The sequence below is a fragment of the Phocoena sinus genome, chromosome 8 (genome assembly GCF_008692025.1).
Source record: "Phocoena sinus isolate mPhoSin1 chromosome 8, mPhoSin1.pri, whole genome shotgun sequence".
NCBI lineage: Eukaryota > Metazoa > Chordata > Mammalia > Artiodactyla > Phocoenidae > Phocoena > Phocoena sinus.
Genome location: NC_045770.1, coordinates 76112285 through 76136521, shown reverse-complemented (window position 1 = coordinate 76136521; position 24237 = coordinate 76112285). Strand labels below are relative to the sequence as shown.

The window sequence follows — 24237 nt, the reverse complement described above, 5'->3', positions numbered from 1 at the left end:
TATATTTAGAGTTTAATTCACTCTCTTTGTGCATTTGTGTGTGTGTGTATACACACACACACACACACACACACACACACACACACACACACATATATATATATTTCCCTTTCTGGTCCAGGTAAGTATAATAAAGTGGCGTTTGATTGTTTTTATGCTGTCTTGACCTAGTTTCCAGGTCCTGGGTAGAGTCTGGTCAGTTCCCCTTCTGAAGCAACCAATTAAGTCTGCACCCTGACCACTTCCCTTATTGAGGTTTCATACTCTGAACCACAGTGCACTTACCCTAATCTCCATGGGGCCAGGAATCAGAAACAGGGAGAACCCTCCACCCCATAATGCCCTGGGGGGTCCACAGAAGATTTCAAATTAGCCAGTTCACAGGGACTAAAAATTAACCCGGAAGTTCGCCATACAGAGGCTGCCCCTACAGCTCCAGCTTGCTGTTACCCTGTCCCAGGATAAAAGTGCTTATGCGGCTCTGCCTGACAGCCTTCTTTCATTTGGAGCTGTAAGAAAGAGTTCTGGCTTTCATCTATCCAACTGTCAGTGTATTTTGATGTGTCCTGCCCTGAAAAGAAACCTTACGTTTTATAAAAACAGGAAGGAAGGAAGGGATGGAGAACTCTGTTTTTATCCTACTTCCCTTTCTTCACCTCATTCACACTCCTAGAATTCTCTCCTCTTGTATAATTTCTAGATTTTTTCTGCTCCCTTGTCCTTCTCTCTTAAAATGTTCCTTCCTTCTCACTATCTCCTCTCTATAGAAATACAATGATCATAATTCCCTGTGCTCATGAATTTCTGTAAGTTATCTCAAAAGACTTTATAAAAGTTAAAACTAAAAAAAAGTGACTAAAAAATATTAAAACTTTAATAGAGTAAAAGTGAAAATGTCAGGTATAGAGTGTAAAAGGTTGGAAGTGCTATAACACACACACACAAAATAATAACAGACACCATAAGTGGGAGAGTAATAAGCAATACCTTCCCATGATATCCATTTTAACTTGAACTACCTTTGACTGTTTCCACCATCAGCAATTTTCTCTAGCTCATACATCTTATGGCTTATGAATAAAGCGTGGAGGTGGTTTTCATTTGTTAATACTGCTTTACCACTTGGTTGTAGATTTGTCAAAGCGTAAAGTTTACTTCTCAATACTTTTTATTTAAGTTTTCTTAAATTCCAGTAACTCTTTATAGTTTACCTGGATTATACATTGTTCTTTTTTCCTCCAATATGTGAACACTCTTTTTACATTAAATTTCTCCTTTACACAATTCTTTTTTTTTTTTTTCCACATCAATCCTCTTTGTGTCATCAGATATTATTTTCAATGTTCTATGCCTTAGGCAGATCTTCCTAATTGCTGCCGGTGTCTGTCATATGCTGAATTAAGAATAACAGCAAGGGAGGTTACCCAATTCTCTTCATTAATGACATGTGTTGCTGCAACTCATAAGGAGATGATTAAAAGCTTCAGGTTTCAGAAAATAACAGCCAAGACCCCAAAAATCTAAGCCAAGAATCAGAAGAGACATCAGCAACTAGTATCTGCTATGGTTTTACAGTTTGTGGAAATTATAGGTGTGACGAAATAAAAAAGTTCCAATTTGTTTTGGAACATTTTTAGTTCCTTGTTCATGAATAACTTTAATCTGCAGTTTATTCAGATAATGATACATAAAGATATGTTTACTTTTTAGTAAATAAGAACATTTTTATGAAACAACAAGAATAAAGTATGATACAAGAAGCACAGGAAAGATATGCAACAGACATAATGTTTATTTAATATTTTTCCTCAGAATTTTAAAATAATTTATAACATCTCATATACTCAGTCTTAAATATTGCACTAATTTTGCTAATTAAATTTTAACACTTAGTCTTAAATATATAAGCTAGAGACATAGAAGGTAAAGAAATAAGGCTAGGCTCTGTACCAAGAAAGTATATGATTTATATCTTATGGTTTGGTTTAATTTCTTTGCTGAGCCAGCAGAGGAGACATTTATGAGGGCTGCCAGAACATACATTAATTTTTTTCACTGAGGCAGAGTTTACAAGTGGAACCAAATTACGTATGGGAATGATACAGAAGTTCTCACAAATAGAGACACTAATTTTTTCCAAAACAAATTGGTGATTTTCACAGTCTGGGGAGTTTATGATTTCAACAAAGTACAGTAATTTTTGGTTTGGTCTTGTTTTTCAATTTTGGAATTAAAGAGTGGATGGAGACTCTGACAATGCTTTTGGAATGCTTCTTGCTGTATCACAAACTTATCTCAGAGAGTTTCCTATATATATATATATTTTAACTCTTAGGAAATCTTTATTAAGTACCTAAGCTGGGGACCATGGGAATACAAAGATGAATTAGAACGACTATTTCCTTTGAAGAATTTTCCATTGGTGAAGGAAAGAGACAAATGCAGAATTAGCTTAATGCAGAGTAAGTGTTAACTATAGATATTAACAATGTAGAGAAGAGAAAACAGAAGCAATGTCAGCCTGTCTCTGGAATCAGGGTAGGTGAGGTTGTGGGGTGAGCCCACCCACTTGGGTGACCCCAATATAAGGTAAGGGAGTTGAGCCTAGGCATGGAGGTGTGAAAGTGTACAGTCTTCAGGGAATGAGAGGCAGTCTGGAGAGGCTGGGGATTCAGGTGACAGAGGATAGTAGTGGGGATGAGGCCCTGATCAGAGTTTAGATGGTCTTGAATACCATATTAAGAAGTTTAGACTCTGAATAGCATAACTCAAGTTTCAAGTCAATTAATTTTCTAACAGATTTGGTTATTAATTCAGGGGTATACATCACACAATTTCACTTTTTCCTCTGGTGAAAATTTTCATTTTCTAACCACCAGAAATAGTTATATAGCTCTACATTAACCATAACTCTTTATGGTCTATATTTTAGTTTCATAATAAAGATTCAGGGATGCACTTCACATTAGGAAGGAATCTCCTTTATCAGAAAAAAATAGGTAAATTTTCTATTATTTATTAATTATTTCTCATCACTTGGACCTACAAGTTCTTACAGGTTATTTTACACTTATTTAGAAAGAAAACTATTTAAATAATTTCAACTAGAGGGGTTTAAAATATTATTGGACCATTAAGTGATAATGACCTCATAGTATTTGGCCAGGTTTTGAATTAAGCACCTTCACCCAGGTATCACCTAATGCTCCAGTTACTATTGCTGTGTACTAAACCACTCCAGATTTAGTGATGTAAAACAACCACCATGTAATTTTGCTAATGAACTCTATAGAAAATATCAGACAGAGCACTGCAGGGATGGCTCATCTCTGTCCCACAATGTCTGAGGATTCAGGTAGGAAAACTCAAACAGTTAAGGACTGGAATAATCTGTATGCTTTGTCAGTTTCATATCTGGGCTTGGATGACTGAAGGCTTCTCCTTGTGAACTGGCCTTCTCAAAGCATGATGACCAGATTCCTAAAGGGAGTGTTGTTAGAGCAATGTCCCGAGAGCAAGCAGTCTAAGAGAACCAGGTGGAAGATGCATGGCCTTTTAGGACCTAGCCTCAGGATTCACACAGCATCCATTCTGTCATGTCAAAATGGCCACAAGTCCATCATTTCAATAGGAGGACTGTCAAATATTTCTGGGCCGTGTTTAAAACTGCCATACCTAGTATCTTAATCCTAACTCAGACTATTGGCTATTTGAAGATTTCTTCTCTCTTAGGCTGGGTCTTGCTGATGCAGATTCCATTATATTCATTATTTTATCCCTAAGACATAATATGGCATATAGTATGGGTTCAAAAAGTATTAGTTGGAAAAATAAACTATTTCCCAAATGCATCTCGCTTGCCTCATTTGTTTTGTCTTGCCAGTCCTGATAGGTAGAATATCCCTTTCATTCCTCTATGAATTCATATATATATATATATATATATATATATACATATAATATTTGAATGAGAAAGAAGAACTCTCTAGTATCAATTGTATATAGCAGCTATTCTAGGTGCCTGGCAAACATGATTTTATTGAGTCCTCATAACAACTTTATGGCAAATATTATTATCTCCTGTTTATGAATGAAGGAATAGACTCAAAAGTTTAAGTAACTTGCCTGAGGTAAACTTAAAAGCAACAGAAGTATTAAGCCCAGGTGTGTTTGATTCCAAAATTTTGCTGAGCTTAACAAACACTTGCTAAACACCAACCATGTATTCGTGGTTATGTTAGGAGCCAAAGGTACAAAAACTTAGCCCCTCCTTTTTAGGAGCTCAGAGTCTAATGAAAAGAAGTCTCACCATCAAAGAAAGAGCATAATTTTTTCCACTCCATCACCTTGCATCCCTCTATCCTGTAAGGTACTGTAGAAAGTACTGTGTACATTAAAAATACCATTAAGAGGCATTCATCCCAATTTTGTTCCTTTTTATGGCTGAGTATTATTCCATTGTATATATGTACACATCTTTTTTATCCATTCATCTGTCAATGGACATTTAGGTTGCTTCCATGTCTTGGATATTGTAAAGTGCTACAATGAACATTGTTCTGAATTATGGTTTTCTCAGGGTATATGCCCAGTAGTGGGACTGTTGGGTCATATGGTAGTTGTCAGTCATACAGAGTGAAGTAAGTCAGAAAGAGAAAACCAAATATCATATATTAACACATATATGTGGAATCTAGAAAAATGGTACAGATGAACCTATCTGCAGGGCAGGAATAGAGACGCAGATGTAGAGAAGGGACATGTGGACGTGGTGGGGGGGGCAAAGGGGGATGGGATGAATTGGGAGATTGGGATTGACATATATACACTACCATGTGTAAAACTGATATCTAGCGGGAACCTGCTGTATAGCGCAGGGAGCTCAGTTCGGTGCTCTATGGTGACCTAGATGGGTGGGATGTGGGGGGAGGGAGGTCCAAGAGGTAGGGGATATATGTATACATACAGCTGAACCTTCATTGTACAGCAGAAACTAATACAACATTGTAAAGCAACTATACCCCAATAAAACAAACAAACAAAAACCAAACCAACAAACAAAAAAGAGACAGTCATCTCATTCAAAATGGTTAAGCTGGAGCTAAGATGCACAAAACCACTTGAAATGTAATTGGCCTGCATATTCTTGCCCTTTTTGTGGAGGAGGGACCCTGCACAACGAACCCAGACTACTGAATTCAATCCTTGCGGTAGTAATATGCCCAGCTTGGGGATGGATCCAGTTGGTTCATGTCATTAAACATTTGCATCATAAAAGGAACCTAACTTCTACTGAAATGCAGTAAATAGTAAATGACAAATTAACAATCCAACCACAAGTGTTAAAAGAATCTAGAAGTGAAACAGATTACTTTCAGCTGGAATTATCAGGAAAGGCTCATAAAAGAGGTAGGATTTGACTTGCATTTTGTAGCATAGAAGGATGTGTTTCATGTGAAGTAGAAGGGAAGACAATGATTCCAGGTACAAGAAACAGTAGGCACAGCATTTGAGAAAGGAAAGAACAAGACTGTTCTGGGCTAGAAATAAGACTAGTTTAGTAAAATTAGAGGTAAGGTGCATTTTTAAAGGAAACATCATAAAATAAAGCCTGCATATATTTGTGACTATTTTTGAGCTCCTATACTACACAAAATAATATTAGCTCCCTTTCACTGAGTGCTTTGTATTATGCAAAGCTGGTGAGTCTTATTCTGACCATATACAGAAACAAATGAGTGAGCAGAAGTGAAAAAAATAAAAAAACAAAGAAAAAAGGAAGGAAGATAGACAAAAGGAAGGAAGGAAGGGAGGGGGGAGGGAGAGAGGGAGGGAGGGGGGAAGGGAAATTTTAGAATTAGAAAGCAAACTTGGCAGTGTGCAAATACTACTTAACTAAGCCACTTACCATGGGTAGTGCATAAAGTAGGTTTTTGATTTCTGGATTATTGTCTAAAAGAGATGCCATACAAAAACAATTTAGCAAAGTTAGTCAAATGTCTTATGACCCGTTTCCAAATACCCCACCTTTCACAAAATAGAATTTTCCTTTGGCAGTTTCGATTGCCTATGTCTTTTAATGCTGTGCTGACAGTCTTTCCAATGTTCTATCATCTGGGTATCTGATTAGTGTTCATACTTTATGTTCCTCAACCATCTACCTAATGAGATTACAAAATTCAAGAACACATAGATTTAAAGTTGAAAATACTTGGACTACTAGAAGTTGAGTGCTAGATTTAGTGTCCTTTAGGCTATAAAAAAGCAGAGAAAAATAGGGGAAATCTGGCAGCTAGTACGGGCAATAAAATGTCAATTGATCTTAAAGCACACTGTAGAGGTATTCAGTCATCCTGTTAAAATTAAATTAAGCTCCCCCCCTTTTAATTAAAATCTGTAAATAAACTAAGTAAAATTATCACATAAGAGAGCTAGAGAAGAACATGATGTCCACTTTAATCACTTCTCATTTTGCAGATTTGCAGATATTAACTGATATTCTGGTTGGGCAGAGGATAAAACACCAAACTTTTTTCTCACTAATGAATACAATAGAATGAATACTGTTTTTAACAACCCAAAACACTAGGAACAGAAAACTTTATTTGAACTAGAAAAAGTTAAGAATGTTACCCTTTAAAAATTATAATTTTACTAACAAAATTTTTTACTATAAAGTTTGGCATTCTTGATTTGCTTAAATTATATTGTTGATTGCCATCCTTAACTTTATAATATTTCAATAATGTTATTTAGGAAAATATTTATCTGAACATTTTCTCAATACTTCCCATTACACAGTCAAATTTAATCTGCTACATATATATACATGTGTGTATATATATATATATTTTTTTTTAATCTTGCCTTTAATATTATCGCTACCTTCCTCTTTCTACCCGACAATCCTCTCTGTAATTTTATCTTGTTCTGAACTCTTGGCATTTAGCATTTTCTAACATGCTGAATTGTCCATGGGATACTGAAATGTCTTCAAATGGATCCAGATTCTACCAATATCCTGATAACAGAGATATTGCTCGGTTGTATACAGTCCCTCCTCTATGTCCAGCATCAATAAAACAGATGAACGCAAAAATTATACCAACTAGGGGAAAGGTGAAGATACACCATATTCTAAGATAACCAGAAATAGGGGTTTTTACCCACTGGATCTGTTTAAGTAGAGATATGCAAACTTAGAAAATTACAACATTCATTAATCCACTCAAAAGAAAAAAGGGAAAAGAAATATTAACTATAGCACTTTTGCTTTAAACACCCCTCTTGACCCTTAAGTGGAATATTTCGCTCAAACCTGATGGAATATTCCCTTTAAAGCTTTCCTTTATGCTTAAAATTTGGTAACTAACTGATAAAAACATTACCAAAAGAATTTTTACATACCCATAAAATGTTCTGTGATATTATGAATTTTGTTTTAATCACTTATTTGGCTTATTTCAGCCAGTTTATTTTGAAATGTTAGGAATCTTTGGGGAAAATACTTGACATTAATGGTATTAACAGACTAGCCCAATCTAAGAATTTAGATTAGGTCTGGAAGTTATTAAAAACAAAAAAAGTTTCTTGATAATTTTTCCACTATATTTGTTACTCAGAGAATATTAATTAGGAAAATCAATTCATCTATTACTTTTTAAAGTGAAGTTTAAAATGAGTTTACATGTGCATATGCATGCCTATTTTTCTTTGCTTTCCATTTCCTTAGCTTTATTTTTTTATATATTAATTCTCTTAGGACATTTCTGGTTATATGTCTGGAAACTTCAGCCATCTAGAAAAAAAGAAGGTTGGGAAATAATGAAAAAAATGTGGTGAAAGAATTCACATAAAAGTTTTGGAGACTTGAAAATGGGAACAACAGACACAAAAAATTACTGAACTAGAAAAAAACAGGCCTTCCTGGCAGGTGCTTATATAGCAATATACTGATAACTGTGGGATAAAAATAAAGGCACCCAGACATTATTACAGAGTTCTCCTTCAAGAAATCAAACTTCTAATTCAAAGGTAAAGAGAGATTGTGATTCATATTTTTTCTTTCTGCTTTAGACATTAGAAAAAAATTACCAGTTGTAAAAGAAAAATGAAATCTTAAAAATAAATTTAGTTCAATTATTTACTTCAAGTATCTTCTTAGGAATTTCATCCCATTTACTTTTATGCAAATACACACATATACACAGAGGAGGATGTATAATCTGTGTATTGATATATAATGTCAAAACTATATATTATATATTCAATTTATGTCAATATGAATCTCACCATTGTCCCTTATAGATTTTTTTTCAATAGGTGTCCAAGCAGTGGAAAAAATATAAAAATGACAAGTCAGAGGAGTTTCTTCCAGTGGGATTAATTCAAGTATTTAAGTAGTTTCTGAATATTAGCAATCCAAGAAGTATTAAGTTAAATGTTAAGATTCTGGGAATTGAATTAGAGATTATTTAAGGAAGGGGAGAAATTCTTGTTTAAATTCTTCCCTTTGAATAATTCAATCCATGTTTTTAATAATTCTCATGCAACCAAGATATCTTCTGGAGTTACCATTAGTATTCACTAATTACTAATAAAATATTCTATTACCTAATTTGCTAATCCAGGGGATCCTGAAGAGTGTGAAGAAAAACAGTAATTTGGGATTAAAAAACAAATGCATAAGAGTTTCCACTGAGCCGTGATTTGCTCTGAGATTTTTTTCCCTCTTCCAATTACAGGCATTAGCTAAAATCAATACCAATCCACGTTCCATTCCAAAGGTAAAGAGACTGCACTCAATCACTTCAATGAGAATATGCACAGTAATTTTGATTCTTTTCTCCATTAAGATCTAATGATTCTTCTTCAGAAGGAATTTTCAAGTCTGAGCACCACTCACTCCCCACCACTTCTTAGTGTTTCCTCTGCTATTTCCTTAGTGAAACTCATTTTGTGCACCTGGACTATTGCAATATTTCTCTAGGGGACCTCCATCTCTAGCCATTTGTCTCAGCTGGCTACAACCAATTCTCCCCATTGCTTTATAATATATATGATCATGTCATTCTTGTGCTCCAAAACTGTCAATAGTATCTGAAAGCCAATTAAACACAGACCCTATTCCTTACTAAAGTATTCCAAGGTCTTCACAAGCTGGGTCTATCTACAAACACTCCTACCATTTTCCACACATGAGACGGGAGATTTTCAGAATTATAGATCTCACAGATTTATAATCTATCTTTTATCTAGCTATAGATATATGCATATATCTATATATGTGTACCCATAAACACATAGTTTCTAAAATAGGTGTCTAAGATAATTGCAAACTTAAAAATTTTTCCAAATTAAGAAAACACAAAATTGACATTTAACATCACCTTTACTTTACAAAAAAAAGAAAATACTTTTTCCCTTCACTTAAATTAACTACGTTTATGAAAGCACTTCACATTGTTATGTCATTTATTTTTCACATATCACTGTAATAATGATGACTTTGTCATAGATTGGCAGGAGTGTCTGGCAATGACAGGTATTTGGGAATCACTGCACTAGACTAGTCATCATTCCCTAAAAACATACTGATTGATAATATTATGACTCATAGACTTATATTAATTATGAGAATGGTTGAAAACTCAGACGACTGTGTCAGTTAAGGTCTTGGCAGGAAACCAGCACAGTCAGCAGGGATTTTGAAATAACAGGGATGTTTGCAGAAGCAAGGCCAGGGTTAAGGAAATCGACAAGGTATGTTAGGGCATCCAGGGATTAGCAACAGCAGGAAGGGCTGCAGAGAATAATAGGTGGTATCAGAGGCTCAGGGAGGCCTCATGGCATTTTAAAATGAAAGAACCAGAATCCTGATGCCTTAGCAGAGAGCAGAGGAAGAAAACCCTACATCCCTCTCCTCTTTCTGATTGCTAATGCCTCTCATTGGTCGATTCAGTGGCAAGTCAGAGGGCAAGGGAATAAGGCTGACAGAGTCAATAAGGATCAAGCCAGTCCTCTGCACAGAATAGGGAAAGAAAGGAGAAAATGCATGGGGTGACATGGGATGGACAAACGGAAAATAACTAACCAACTAATTTTCTTCCTGTCCTATTTGTAGAAATTTAAGGCAAGCTTAATTTGAATTGCAGTGCCCTTTATTTTGCCATTTTTCTTTAGCTAATTGTGTTAGAGTGCCTATGTTAGAGCAGTGCTTTCCAATTGTTTTTACGTTATGGCACTTGTCAGTCAATCAGAGGATTTGGGATGCATACAAACAATTCTGAATTTACAGTGGTTCTACTTAAGATTGTTTGACTTTACAGTGGTGCAAAAGTGATATGCATTCAGTAGATTCATACTTTGAATTTTGATCTTTTCATGGGCTAGAGATATGTGGTCTGATACTCTCTTATGACGCTGGGCAGCAGCAGCGAGTGACACCTCCCCATCAGCCATGCAATCAGGAGGGTCAACCACCAATACACTGACAACCACTCTGTACCCATACAACAACTCTGGGTTTTTCTTAGTATAGTACAATGTTCAAAAAATGTCATGAGGTAGTCAATGCTTTATTATAAAATAGGCTTTGTGTTATATGATTTGCTCAACTGGAGGCTAATGTAAGTGTTCTGAGCACATTTAAGGTAGGTGAGGCTAAGCCATAGTGTTTGGCAGATTAGGAGTATTAAATTCATTTTTGATGAACTTAAGATAGTTTTAGCTTATGATGGGTTTAACGGGACAACTCCATTGTAAGTTGAGGAAGCTCTATAGGTAAAAGTCTTGGTGAAAAAAATATTTTTTTGCACTCTCTTTGTACTATGAATAGACATGATTCTACATATTAAATTTATATGAAACTTCTCAACAACAATTAAAACTGAATTTTTTAAATAGGAAAATTAAGCTTGCTTTCGTAATTTTTTTAGTATTGTTTTTTATGCTTGAAATGGTCAGTCACAATTCCTGATCAAGACCTTAACAAAGTTCTCTTCATATTCTTGAGTCGCCATTGACTAGAAATATTGTTGATAAAATAGATAAAACCATTTTTATAGGCTTTTAAAATTTATAAGGAATGAGATTATATTTAAAGGAAAGCTTTTTTCTTTTCTTATGAAGGCAATATGTTAAACGTATACTATGATGATGAAAATGAATTTCAAGTCCAAAAAACAATTCAAATCAGGTGTTCCAAAGTTTTAATGAAGTTCTAATTTTCAGAGTACACATGCATGGTCAGGGCAGTCCTTCTGCTGCTAACTTTGAGGCCACTTAAAGTCACATCCACTGCAGATGGAAAGGAGTATCTCAAATTTGTGAAAACAGAGATTTGGAGCCATCATCCAGATCTGTGCCCACAAGGAGATCTCATCCTCTAACCCTTCCTCCAACACTTTCTTCTGAACTCACTAGGGTTTGCCCTGTCCTTGTGGACATCTAAAACTCCTCCACTATGTTCTTGATGGGCTGCACTGTGCACTCACTCTAGACACTGAGTAGATGCCCAGGTGGCAGAGCATGTCCAAAGAAGGACTGAAGAATGGTTATCAGATCTCTCACTATGTCAGTAATGACTCCAGCCTCCCAGACTTCATTCATATGCCCCAAGGCCAAAGGAGATTAATATTTCAGACATACGATTGTAACCTTTACTACTGTACACTGATTGGGAAGCTCAAGACCCAGAAAAAACATTTGCTTAGTTATAGTCAGTTACCTTTATGAAAACAATTCCAAAGGGTAAAAATATCAACATTGTTGGGTTTTTTTTTTCTTATCAGGTATACAAATTTAATATTTTTGAGATTTGGTATGAGGTCCTACAATCTGATCAGGGACTAGTTATAATAACATAGGATGCAGGACAAGGCCATTTGTTCCTGGAAACTTAATTGTCAGATTACCCTATACCTGTCTAACATCCTCTGTCCATTATAATTCATTTGATGATTTCTCCCCTTCGTAAGGGAAATAAGTAAAACAAAGAAATTTTGATTTTGTAGAAGGAACTCCCAATAAGATCTATAGTCACCTCTAAGAAATATAGTTTGCATTGTCACAAAAAAATGGCAAATATGTTTGCAAAGTTCCTATAAGAAATCTCTCTTCAAAAGTTGTGCCAGCTTGCTATTTATTGTTGCTACTACAGAACATAGAGAGACCTACTCTTACTCCAGTCTTGAATGAAGTAACAGAGTCAGGATCAGGTGTAATCATTGCCCATAGTATTTGCCCTCGGAGTGATTGTAAAAAAGTCAAAGCACTTTCCTTCCATGAAAAAGATTCTGGAATGAGACAAAAACCCTTCAGGTCCACCCTGCCTGAAGATGTAGAGTCCAGGTCTGCTTGTTCATATAGAAAAATATTTCAACAAGCAGAGGGCTGAAATAAGTGTGTCAATATAATATTGAAATAAGTGTGTGAATATAATATTGTTCAAAGTAAAATAAAGGGACATCAGAATACTTTGTTTTCATTGGTCTCCCAGTTCCATAGTGTCCTATAATTTCCAACTTAATGCATATCTTAAAATAACTAAAAAATTAGACCTAAGCTAGAGCATGGAATGAACTCGATTTTTCAAGTCTTAATACTCCATTGGAAAAGACTGCAATAAAAACGTCTCAGAACCAACAGTGAATATTGCAGCATCAAGCTGTATGTTTCTTTGCTAAAATTTTCTCTACCTCTGACCATAGGGTGTTGGTGGTTGCTCTTTTATATTAGGGAGGAGTACAATTTGGAGAAGACATGGGAAGATGTACACTTCGGAGGCTTATATAACATTAACAACAATAGCCAATGTTTACTGAGTGTTTATATGCACCACATACCACACAATGTTCTGAAGGGCTGGTATTAGTTGGGTGCATTTAGTTGAAAGCAATAGAAAATGAAACTTGCAAGAAAAAAAGCTGGTAATATATAGGGTTATAATCTTAAACAGGGTTAGTTTGAGAGTTGTCTTAATACAATGTATTCCTTGTGATTATGAGATTCTATTGGCTCAGGGAAGAAGAGGGCTATGGTAGCTTTGGGCTTCATATAAATATACAACATCAAGAGGAAGAAACAATCTCTTAAACATGCTTGATACCCAGCTTGTATACAACTACATTGTCTAATATGACTATCTCTTCATATTGGTGAATGTGCATGATCTACCAACTCTGAAAAGTAATCATCTAGGCCTAACTGATTGGAATTGATTCATCTGGCCACTTCTGAACAAATGTGTCATTAGAAAATGCTGAAGATTGGTTCAAGATGGAGGAGTACAGGACATGCTCTCACTCCCTCTTGCAAGAGCACTGGAATCACAACTAACTGCTGAACAATCATCAACAGAAAGACACTGGAATTCACCAAAAAAGATACCCAACAACCAAAGACAAAGGAGAAGCCACAGTGAGATGGTAGGAGGGGTGCAATCACAATAAAATCAAATCCCATAACTATTGGGTGGGTGACTCACAAACTGGAGAACACTTATACCACAGAAGTCCACCCAATGGAGTGAAGGTTCTGAGCCCCACGTCAGGCTTCTGAACGGGAGGAGGAATTCCTAGAGAGTCAGCCTTTGAAGGCTAGTGGGATTTGACTATAGGACGTTGACAGGACTGGGGGAAACAGACTCTTCACTCTTGGAGGGCACACACAAAGTAGTGTGTGCATCGGGACCCAGGGGAAGGAGCAGTGACCCCATAGGAGATTGAACCAGACCTACTTGCTAGTGTTGGAGGGTCTCCGGCAGAGGCAGGGGGTGGATGTGTCTCACCATGAGGACAAAGACTGGCAGCAGAAATTCTTGGAAGTACTTCTTGGCATGAACTCTCCCAGAGTCTGCCATTAGTCCCACCAAAGAGCCTGGGTAGGCTCCAGTGTTGGGTCACCTCAGGCCAAACAACCAACAAGGAAAGAACCTAGCCACATCCATCAGCAGACAAGTGGATGAAAGTTTTACTGAGCTCTGCCCACCAGAGCAACAGCCAGCTCTACCCACCACCAGTCCCTCCCATCAGGAAACTTGTACAAGCCTCTTAGAGAGCCTCATCCACCAGAAGGCAGACAGCAGAAGCAAGAACAACAATCCTGCAGCCTGCAGTACAAAACCACATTCACAGATAGACTGGATGAAAAAGCAGAGGGCTATGTACCAGATTAAGGACCAAGATAACACCCCAGGAAAACAACTAAATGAAGTGGAGATAGGGAACGATCCAGAAAAAGAATTCATAATAATAATAGTGAAGATGATCCAGGACCTGGCAAAAAAGAATGGAGGCGAAGATCAAGAAGATGCAAGAAATGTTTCACAAACACCTAGAAGAATCACAGAACAAACAAACAGAGATGAACAATGCAATAACTGAAATGAAAAATACACTAGAAGCAATCAATAGCAGAATAACTCAGGCAGAAGAACGGATAAGTGACCTGGAAGACAGAATGGTGGAATTCACTGGTGCAGAACAGAATAAAGAAAAAAGAATGAAAAGAAATGAAGACAGCCTAAGAGACATCTGGGAAAACATTAAATGGAAAAATATTCACATTATAGGGGACCCAGAAGGAGAAGAGAGAGAGAAAGGACCAGAGAAAATATTTGAAGAGATAACAGTCGAAAGCTTCCATCACATGGAAAAGGAAATAGCCACCCAAATTCAGGAAGTGCAGAGAGTCCCATACAGGATAAACCCAAGGAAAACATGCCGAGACACACAGTATTCAAATTGGCAAAAATTAAAGACAAAGAAAAATTACTGAAAGCAGCAAGGGATAAACAACAAATAACATACAAGGGAACTCCCATAAGGTTAACAGCTGATTTCTCAGCAGAAACTCTACAAGCCAGAAGGGAGGGGCATGACATATTTAAAGTGATGAAAGGAAAAAACCTACAACCAAGATTACTCTACCCAGCAAGGAACACATTCAGATTCGATGGAGAAATCAAAAGCTTTACAGACAAGCAAAAGCTAAGAGAATTCAGCACCACAAAACCAGCTCTACGACAAATGCTAAAGGAACTTCTCTAAGTGGGAAGCACAAGAGAAGAAAAGGACCTACAAAAACAAACCCAAAACAATTAAGAAAATTGTCATAGGAACATACATATCGATAATTACCTTAAATGTGAATGGATTAAATGCTCCAACCAAAAGACACAGGCTCGTGGAATGGATACAAAAACAAGACCAATATATATGCTGTCTGAAGTGGGTCAAGAGACCCACTTCAGACCTAGGGACACATACAGACTGAAAGTGAGGGGATGGAAAAAGATATTCCATGCAAATGGAAATCAAAAGAAAGCTGGAGTAGCAATACGCATATCAGATAAAATAGACTTTAAAGAATGTTACAAAAGACAAGTAAGGACACTACATAATGATCAAGGGATCAATCCAGGAAGATGTAACAATTATAAATATATATGCACCCAACACAGAAGCACCTCGATACATAAGGCAACTGCTAACAGCTATAAAAGAGGAAATCGACAGTGAAACAATAATAGTGGGGGACTTAACACCTCACTTACACCAATGGACAGATCATTCAAAATGAAAATAAATAAGGAAAGAGAAGCTTTAATAGACACAATAGACCAGATATATTGAATTGATATTTATAGGACATTCCATCCAAAAACTGCAGATTACACTTTCTTCTCAAGTGCGCACGGAACATTGTCCAGGATAGATCACATCTTGGGTCACAAATCAAGCCTCAGTAAATTTAAGGAAATTGAAATCATATCAAGCATCTTTTCTGACCACAACGCTATGAGATTAGAAATCAATTACAGGGAAAAAAACACAAACACATGGAGGCTAAACAACACATTACTAAATAACCAAGAGATCACTGAAGAACTCAAACAGGAAATCAAAAAATACCTCGAGACAAATGACAATGAAAACATGACGATCAAAACCTATGGATGCAGCAAAAGCAGTTCTAAGAGGGAAGTTTATAGCAATACAAGCCTACCTCAAAAAACAAGAAAAATATCAAATAAACAACCTAACCTTACACCTAAAGGAACTAGAGAAAGAAGAACAAACAAAACCCAAAGTGAGCAGAAGGAAAGGAATCATAAAGATCAGAGCAGAAATAAATGAAATAGAAACAAAGAAAACAATAGCAAAGATCAATAAAACTAAAAGCTGGTTCTTTGAGAAGACAAACAAAACTGATAAACCATTAGCCAAACTCATCAAGAAAAAAAGGGAGAGGACTCAAATCAATAAAATTAGAAATGAAAAAGGAGAAGTGACAACAGACACCGCAGAAATAAAAAGCATCCTAAGAGACTAACTACTACAAGCAACTCTATGCCAATAAAATGGACAACCTGGAAGAAATGGACAAATTCTTAGAAAGGTATAACCTTCCAAGACTGAACTAGAAAGAAATAGAAAATATGAACAGACCAATTACAAGTAATGAAATTGAAACTGTGATTAAAAATCTTCCAACAAACAAAAGTCCAGGACCAGATGGCTTAAAAGGTGAATTCTATCAAACATTTACAGAAGAGCTAACACCCACCCTTCTCAAACTCTTCCAAAAAATTGCACAGGAAGGAACACTCCCAAACTGATTCTATGAAGCCACCATCACCCTGATACCAAAACCAGACAAAGATACTACAGAAAAAGAAAATTACAGACCAATATCACTGAAGAATATATATGGATGCAAAAATCCTCAACAAAATACTAGCAAAAAGAAACCAACAACACATTAAAAGGATCATACACCATGATCAAGTGGGATTTATCCCAGGGACACAAGGATTCTTCAATATATGCAAATCAATCAACGTGATACACTATATTAACAAATTAAGGAGTAAAAACCATACAATCATCTCAATAGGTGCAGGTAAAGCTTCTTAGAAAATTCAACACCCATTTATGGTAAAAACTCTCCAGAAAGTGGGCATAGAGGGAACCTAACTCAACATAATAAAGGTCATATATGACAAACCCACAGCAAACATCATTCTCAATGGTGAAAAACTGAAAGCATTTCCTCTAAGATCAGGAACAAGACAAGCATGTCCACTCTCACCACTGCTATTCAACATAATTTTGGAAGTCCTAGCCAAAGCAATCAGAGAAGAAAAAGAAATAAAAGAATACAAATTGGAAAAGAAGAAGTAAAAGTGTCACTGCCTGCAGATGACATGATACTATACATAGAGAATCCTAAAAATGCCACCAGAAAACTACTAGAGCTAATCAATGGATTTGGTAAAGTAGCAGGATACAAAATTAATGCACAAAAATCTCTTGCATTCCTATACACTAATGATGAAAAATCTGAAAGAGAAATTATGGAAACACTCCCATTTACCATTGCAACCAAAAGAATAAAATACCTAGAAATAAACCTACCTAGGGAGACAAAAGACCTGTATGCAGAAAAGTATAAGATACTGATGAAAGAAATTAAAGATGACACCAACAGATGGAGAGATATACCATGTTCTTCGATTGGAAGAATCAATATTGTGAAAATGACTATACTACGCAAAGCAATCTACAGATTCAATGCAATCCCTATCAATTTACCAATGGCAATTTTTACAGAACTAGAACAAAAAATCTTAAAATTTGTATGGAGACACAAAAGACCCCAAATAGCCAAAGCAGTCTTGAAGGAAAAAAACGGAGCTGGAGGAATCGGACTCCGTGACTTCAGACTATACTACAAAGCTACAGTAATCAAGACAATATGGTACTGGCACAAAAACAGAAATATAGATCAATGGAAAAGGATAGAAAGCCCACAGATAAACCAACGCACCTATGGTCAACTAATCTATGACAAAGGAGGCAAAGATATACAATGGAGAAAAGACAGTCTCTTCAATAAGTCGCGCTAGGAAAACTGGACACCTCCATGTAAAAGAATGAAATTAGAACATTTCCTAACACCATACACAAAAATAAATTCTAAATGGATTAGAGACCTAAATGTAATACTAGACACTATAAAACTCTTAGAGGAAAACATAGGAAGAATACTCTTTGACATAAATCACAGCAAGATCTTTTTTGATCCACCTCCTAGACATGGAAATAAAAACAAAAATAAACAAATGGGGCTTAATGAAACTTAAAATGTTTTGCAAAGCAAAGGAAACTACAAACAAGACAAAAAGACAATGTCAGAATGGGAGAAAATATTTGCAAATGAATCAACGGCAAACGATTAATCTCCAAAATATATAAACAGCTCGTGCATCTCAATATTAAAAAAACAAACAACCCAATCCAAAAATGGGCAGAAGACCTAAATAGACATTTCTCCAAAGAAGACATACAGATGGCCAAGAAGCACATGAAAAGCTGCTCAACGTCACTAATTATTAGAGAAATGCAAATTAAAACTACAATGACGTGTCACCTCACACCAGTTAGAATGGGCATCATCAGAAAATCTACAAATAACAAATATTGGAGAGGGTGTGGAGAAAAGGGAACCCTCTTGCACTGTTGGTGGGAATGTAAATTGATACAGCCACTATGGAGAACAGTATGGAAGTTCCTTAAAAAACTAAAAATAGAACTACCATATGACCCAGCAACCCCACCACTGGGCATATACCCAGAGAAAACCATAATTCAAAAAGACACATGCACCCCAATGTTCATTGCAGCACTATTTACAATAGCCAGGTCATGGAAGCAACCTAAATGTCCATCAACAGACAAATGGATAAAGCAGATGTGGTACATATATACAATGGAATATTACTCAGCCATAAAAAGGAATGAAATTAGGTCATTTGTAGAGACGTGGATGGATCTAGAGACTGTCATACAGAGTGAAGTAAGTCAGAAAGAGAAAAAGAAATATTGTATATTAATGCATATATGTGAAACCTAGAAAAATGGTACAGATGAACCAGTTTTTATGGCAGAAGTTGAGACACAGATGTAGAGCACAAACTTATGGACACCAAGGGAGGAAAGCAGCGGCAGGGGGGGCGGGGGGTTGGTAGGATGAATTGGGAGATTGGGATTGACATATATACACTAATATGTATAAAAGGGATAACTAATAAGAACCTGCTGTATAAAAAAATAAAATAAAATTCAAAAAAAAATTTAAAAATAAAGGACAAAAAGATAAAATAAAATAAATAAGCATCCAAGATATATTTTATAGCACAGGGAATTTTAGTCATTATCTTGTAATAATATTTAATGAAGTATAAACTATAAAAATAGCTGAATCACTATGCTGAAACTAATATAATATTGTAAATCAAGTATACTTCAATAAAAACAAAAACATTATTGAGACAACTGTATAAGTTTGAACGGGGTCTGATGATTAAATTATAATAATACATTGATGTTAATTTCCTGACACTGATGGTTATATTTAGCTATGTAGGAAAATTTTCATATTTATAATAAACACAGTATTCAGGGTAATGTTTTATTATGTCACTGGCAACTACTTCTCAATGTTTCAGAAAAATAAAAGTTCTACATTGTCTCTGAAAAAAAAAAAAAAAGAAAATGCTATACATCGATAGGCTTAAGGCTGGGTTCCTAAGTTAATTACTGAATTAAGAGAGGGGTGGATTAACATGATTGGCTCAAATTGGCCTACCCCTTGAGCTGAGCTGGAGTCAGTACTCCAAATTGCATCTTTATTATGCAAAGAGGGTGGGGGTAATAATAGAATGAATATTAAAAGACAGCCAAAATACCAAGGATGGCATTTCACATTTATTATTTCATTTAATCCTCACCAGAACCCTATGAGGTAAACTTTTTGTGAATGTCTCTTTTTCTGATGCTTAGTTGTTTATGATGCTTAACCCTCATGGTTTGATTGATGTATTTTAATGAAATCTCCCGAAATCTGGCCTTTCAGTCTCTGTCCTAATTTACTGTATCCCAGAAATTTAGGAATCATAATGAAGATATGGGAGATTCGTACTAGCATTTGTAGCACACACTATACAGGTTAACATCCTTATGTTATTTTTCTCACTTGCATTTTCCTGTATTTCATGATAGTTTAAGGCCTAACTGAAGTATCAGTTCTTTGTAAAGCCTTCCTTGAACTCTCCTGTCAATTTATATCTGATGCTATATCTAGCATCATTCTTAGAATTTTTTAAACACATAAAATCTGAATTGCATTATAGTTCAGTGTTTTTGTGCCCCTTCCACCCCTGCCTCAAGAATGTAGGTTTCTTGAAGCAAAGGACCTTGTCATAATCATTTTTTCAATCCCTAATACTTTACATGTAGTAGAAGCTTAATAAATGATCATTGAATTTTGTTGATTAAATGGAACACTGAGGAGAAGCTCCAAACCCTAGGCTTTTCTTTCTTCTAAAGGGGAAAATTTCACAGACATTGTGTTCATTTAATGAAAATAAGCGAATGTGAAATATGCATAAATTTACATATTATAATGCCCAAGCAGGGATTTTAGCTAAAATTTTTTTTTTTTAGCTAAAATTTTTAAAAAGTGGAATGATCTGAAACTAATCTGCACAATTCCTGCCATAAGGTCTCACTCCCATCCCGACCTGAAGGCAGATTTTTTGGACTTTTTCACCTCCTTGAACGGATTGGGCTCTCTCAACTCAGGTACCTGTAAATTAACTGTTCCCCTGACCTTGAAAACGTTTTTCAACATTCATCTTTGGGCTTTCAGGAGAAAGTCAGTTTCTTACAGAGGGAGGCCTTCCCCATCACCTAAGTCTTGGAGATCCACCTTCGTTATACCCTCCTATCACATTTGAGGTTATTTGTTTAATTTTGCTCTTAAATGCTAGGAAATGAACTTCTCCACCGGGACAAGGACAACATCTATTTATTTACAAATAAATCCCTAGTATCTTACACTATGTGACATAATAAGTGCTCAATTTAAGAATAAATTGGTGAAGCCTGTGCATTTGCTAAAAGTAGACTGCCCATTTGGCTCAAAGTTTCTAGTATCCAACACAAAGATAAAATCAAGTAACCACTACAGACCAACTGAGAGTTTAGGCTAAGTGATAAATATCAGATCCTAAAACTGAATTAACAGCATGAACACCACTGCTTTATTCATTTTTTTAAAAAAGTTAATAAATGAAAAATGACTCTTCCTGTTAAATTTCTCTTCTCCTTTTTGTTAAAGCAAAACAAAACAAAACACCAGTTCCGACTACTCATTAGAATACTTTTGCTTGGTGTCTTTAAGACTGGAAACAAACTCAGCTCCAATGACTTATTGTGTCAACTTCAGTAGACTAGAAATTGTTGTAGGTTTCTGAACAAAACCCCTACAGGTTGGCAGATAAACATCTGTAGAACACATAAATTTGTGAATAATCCAGATAACATTCCAGAAGTGGATTCTTCTTCCCCCTCCCCCTTCCCACAATCTTTAGACAAGCATTTGTTTTTGTTATATGCTGTTAAATGCCACTTAGTTCAATTAGTTGTTTGTGTGAAATAAGAGTCAATTAAGTTATTCTGCCTTGAGAATTACAAAAACAAAACAAAAAAAACAATAATTAAACTTTGAAATAAAATTTAAGTTCCTTTACTATTTTAATAAAGTATTAATCTTTAAGTTTCAGGATTCAAGTTCTAATAATGAAAGGATAAGGTCAAGGCCCAGACTTTACCATAGTGTCTGGTATTAATTAATTGGAGGTCAGTACCTTTCTACTAAACTGAATTGAACCAAAATTTTTATTTAATTACATTTTCTTATATGTAACAGCCCGTGTCTGGCTTTCCCCAATTATGATAAACCTTAACACAGATTTACTCACGCAAGACTCAGGAAACTTCTACTAGAGATGCTTATAAAGCGAAAGGAAGCACGGAGACCTCCGTAACTAACAGCATCTCCCACGTGGCTCCGGGAATTCTCTAATCCTAGCCCTCCTTCTATTCTCCCTCCCGTATGAGCCTCCTCAATATCTACGGCAAAAGTAAAACCAAGAGCACTTTCCAGGGGCTTACATTTCTCGGAGTGCAGGTACCCGGATTAAAGCCGCTGTCAGATTGACAGGGATTTTACCCAATAGCATTGCAGAGAGGCGTATCGTTTCATCAACACGCCAATCAAGCACGCAGAGAGTAGCCGGCTCCAAGGTGAAGGCGGAAGTAAGGCCCTAGCGCGCTCCATGGAACCGGTCTTGCAGCACCTGGAGCGCTTCTCTGAGGTTCTGGCTGTCTCCCGCACGACCCACGTCAGCACCTGGGACCCCGTGACCGTGCGCAGGGCCCTACAGTGGGCTCGCTACGTGCGCCACATCCACAAGCGCTTTGGCCGCCTTGCCTGCATTAGCAAGGCGCTGGAGCGGCGACTGCAAAACCAGTGGAAGCAGCAGGGCGACTCTGGGCCTGCTCCAGCCCCGGGGTTGGCGAACTTCCAGGCCTTGGGGCTCTGCGACCAGCTGCTGTCCCTGCGACTGCTGGCGAACCCGGCCCTCGGGGATGCCTCCTTTCACTACCTGCTGCAGCAGCTCTTTCCCGGCCCTGGCGTCCCGGACGCCGAGGAGGAGTCGCTCCAAGGCAGCCTGGCCCGCCTCGCCCGCCGCCGGGCCGCTATTCACATGCTGCGCTTCAATGCCTATGGAGAGAACCCGGTCCTTCAGGAGGACTCACTGATGAAGACCCAGGCGGAGCTGCTGCTGAGGCGTCTGCAGGAGGTGGGGGAGGCCGAGGCAGGGGGCCCTGGTAGGCTTCTCAGCAGCCTGTGGGAGCGCTCGCCCCAGAACAACTTCCTGAAGGTGGTAGCGGCCGCGCTGTTGCTGCCGCCGTCGTCTCCCCGGCACCAAGAAGAGGAATTGAAACTAGGCAGCCCCAAAACTCCGGGAGAGGAGGGTCAAGAGCTGCTTCGCTGGCTTCTGGGGAAATCGGATGTCATGGTTGCTTTTTGCCGCAGCCTCCCAGCCGGGCTTTTAACTTTGGTGGCGGGGCGCCATCCAGAGCTCTCCCGGGTCTACCTGGGCCTGCTAACAGACTGGGGTCGACAGCTGCACTACAGCCTTCAGAAAGGCCTTTGGATTGGAACTGAATCCCAGGATGTGCCCTGGGAGGAGTTGTTGAGCAGGTTTCAAAGCCTCTGTCAGGCCCCTCCACCTCTGAAAGATGAAGTTTTTACTGCCCTGAAGTCCTGTAAGGCTCAAGATGGAGATTTCGAAGTCCCTGGTCTTAGCATCTGGACAGACCTGTTGCTGTCTCTTGGGAGTAGTGCGTGATATTGCATTTGGGCAGAGACAAGTTCTCAGCCCAGGCCCCAATTCTCTATGGGCAACGTTCTGTAACTGTGCAAATATACGGTTTACAAAATTAAAATCCCAGTGTCCTCGCCAAATGTCCTGTACTTTCATGTGTCCAAAATATTATTGTAGGTCCTAATATATAATAGGTGTAATTGTAACTTAATTACAGATATGTAAGTAACTGGCTTGTAGTGCCATGGATTTTCTGTTTAGAGGAGATAACATTGGAAGTATCCTACCTAAAGCCATAGAAGGCGCATTTCTAATAATGTTGAAAAGATATGTGCTTGTCAAAGAAAATGCAGCTTTAAAGTGACAAACAATACACCTTTTTTAATATTATTAATGCCTTACTTTTGCAGGTTTTTCTTGGGTTTTTTTTAAATCCCCAGAAGTGATTTCTCTAACCAACAACATGTGCTGTCAGAAATGGTTTGGAAAGCCAACTGGCCTAGTTGGACTTTAAACCCTGGACTTTGGCCTTGTTAACCTAACATTCTAACCAATTAACCAGCGTCAACATGTATTAAAATTGTGTTATTCAGAAATTTTGTTTCTCATTTCTGTGCATTGAAAGATCATACAGTAATTTAAAGCATTGACTTAAGAAAAATTTTACAGCATGGTAAATACAAATATATGCCTTTGGATATTAATTTAGCATTTGATGGTAAAAGAAAACAAACTTCTGAATTAGTGCTGCTTCTGCCGTTGACTAGGTTAATAAATCACAACCTTGGTGTTTCAGTTGCCTCATGTTGAATGAAGTGTTGAGACTAAAATAGTCAAATTCTCCCACTTTGTCCTTGTTGGCTGCCCTATGGGGACAGTTTAGAATATTTGTTTAGTGTGTGTAGGAACCTCATTTTGTGAGTTTACCCAGATGCTCCACTACCAGCAGAGTGATTGCCAATCACCAAACTTAAGAATGATTTATTCATTTTTAT

At 37.1% G+C, this 24237-nt stretch overlaps 2 protein-coding genes across 6 annotated transcripts in view; one reads left to right on the top strand and one right to left on the bottom strand.

Moving 5' to 3' along the window:
• GAS2 (growth arrest specific 2) overlaps positions 1–22053 on the bottom strand; it is a 154695-nt gene extending 132642 nt beyond the window's left edge. For 4 of the 5 annotated variants that reach the window (XM_032642118.1, XM_032642125.1, XM_032642124.1 and 1 more), the window contains exons 1-2: positions 22023–22053; positions 5909–5952 (exon numbers count right to left, since the gene is read on the bottom strand). The gene's annotated coding sequence lies outside the window, so the exon portion shown is untranslated. Of the gene's footprint in view, positions 1–5908; positions 5953–22022 lie in introns of those variants that run through there. The other variant, XM_032642122.1, reaches the window with a different exon arrangement.
• Positions 22054–22157: 104 nt separating this feature from the next.
• On the top strand, positions 22158–24037 carry FANCF (FA complementation group F). The gene has a single exon (XM_032641966.1). It carries the CDS (start codon positions 22187–22189, stop codon positions 23264–23266), a length of 1080 nt encoding a protein of 359 aa, XP_032497857.1. The 5' UTR covers positions 22158–22186; the 3' UTR covers positions 23267–24037.
• The last annotated feature ends 200 nt before the right edge of the window (positions 24038–24237 follow it).

What these genes read in the sequence shown, in the direction of transcription:
- FANCF (XM_032641966.1), top strand. Translation starts at nt 22,187, where the DNA reads ATGGAACCGGTCTTGCAGCACCTGGAGCGCTTCTCTGAGGTTCTGGCT.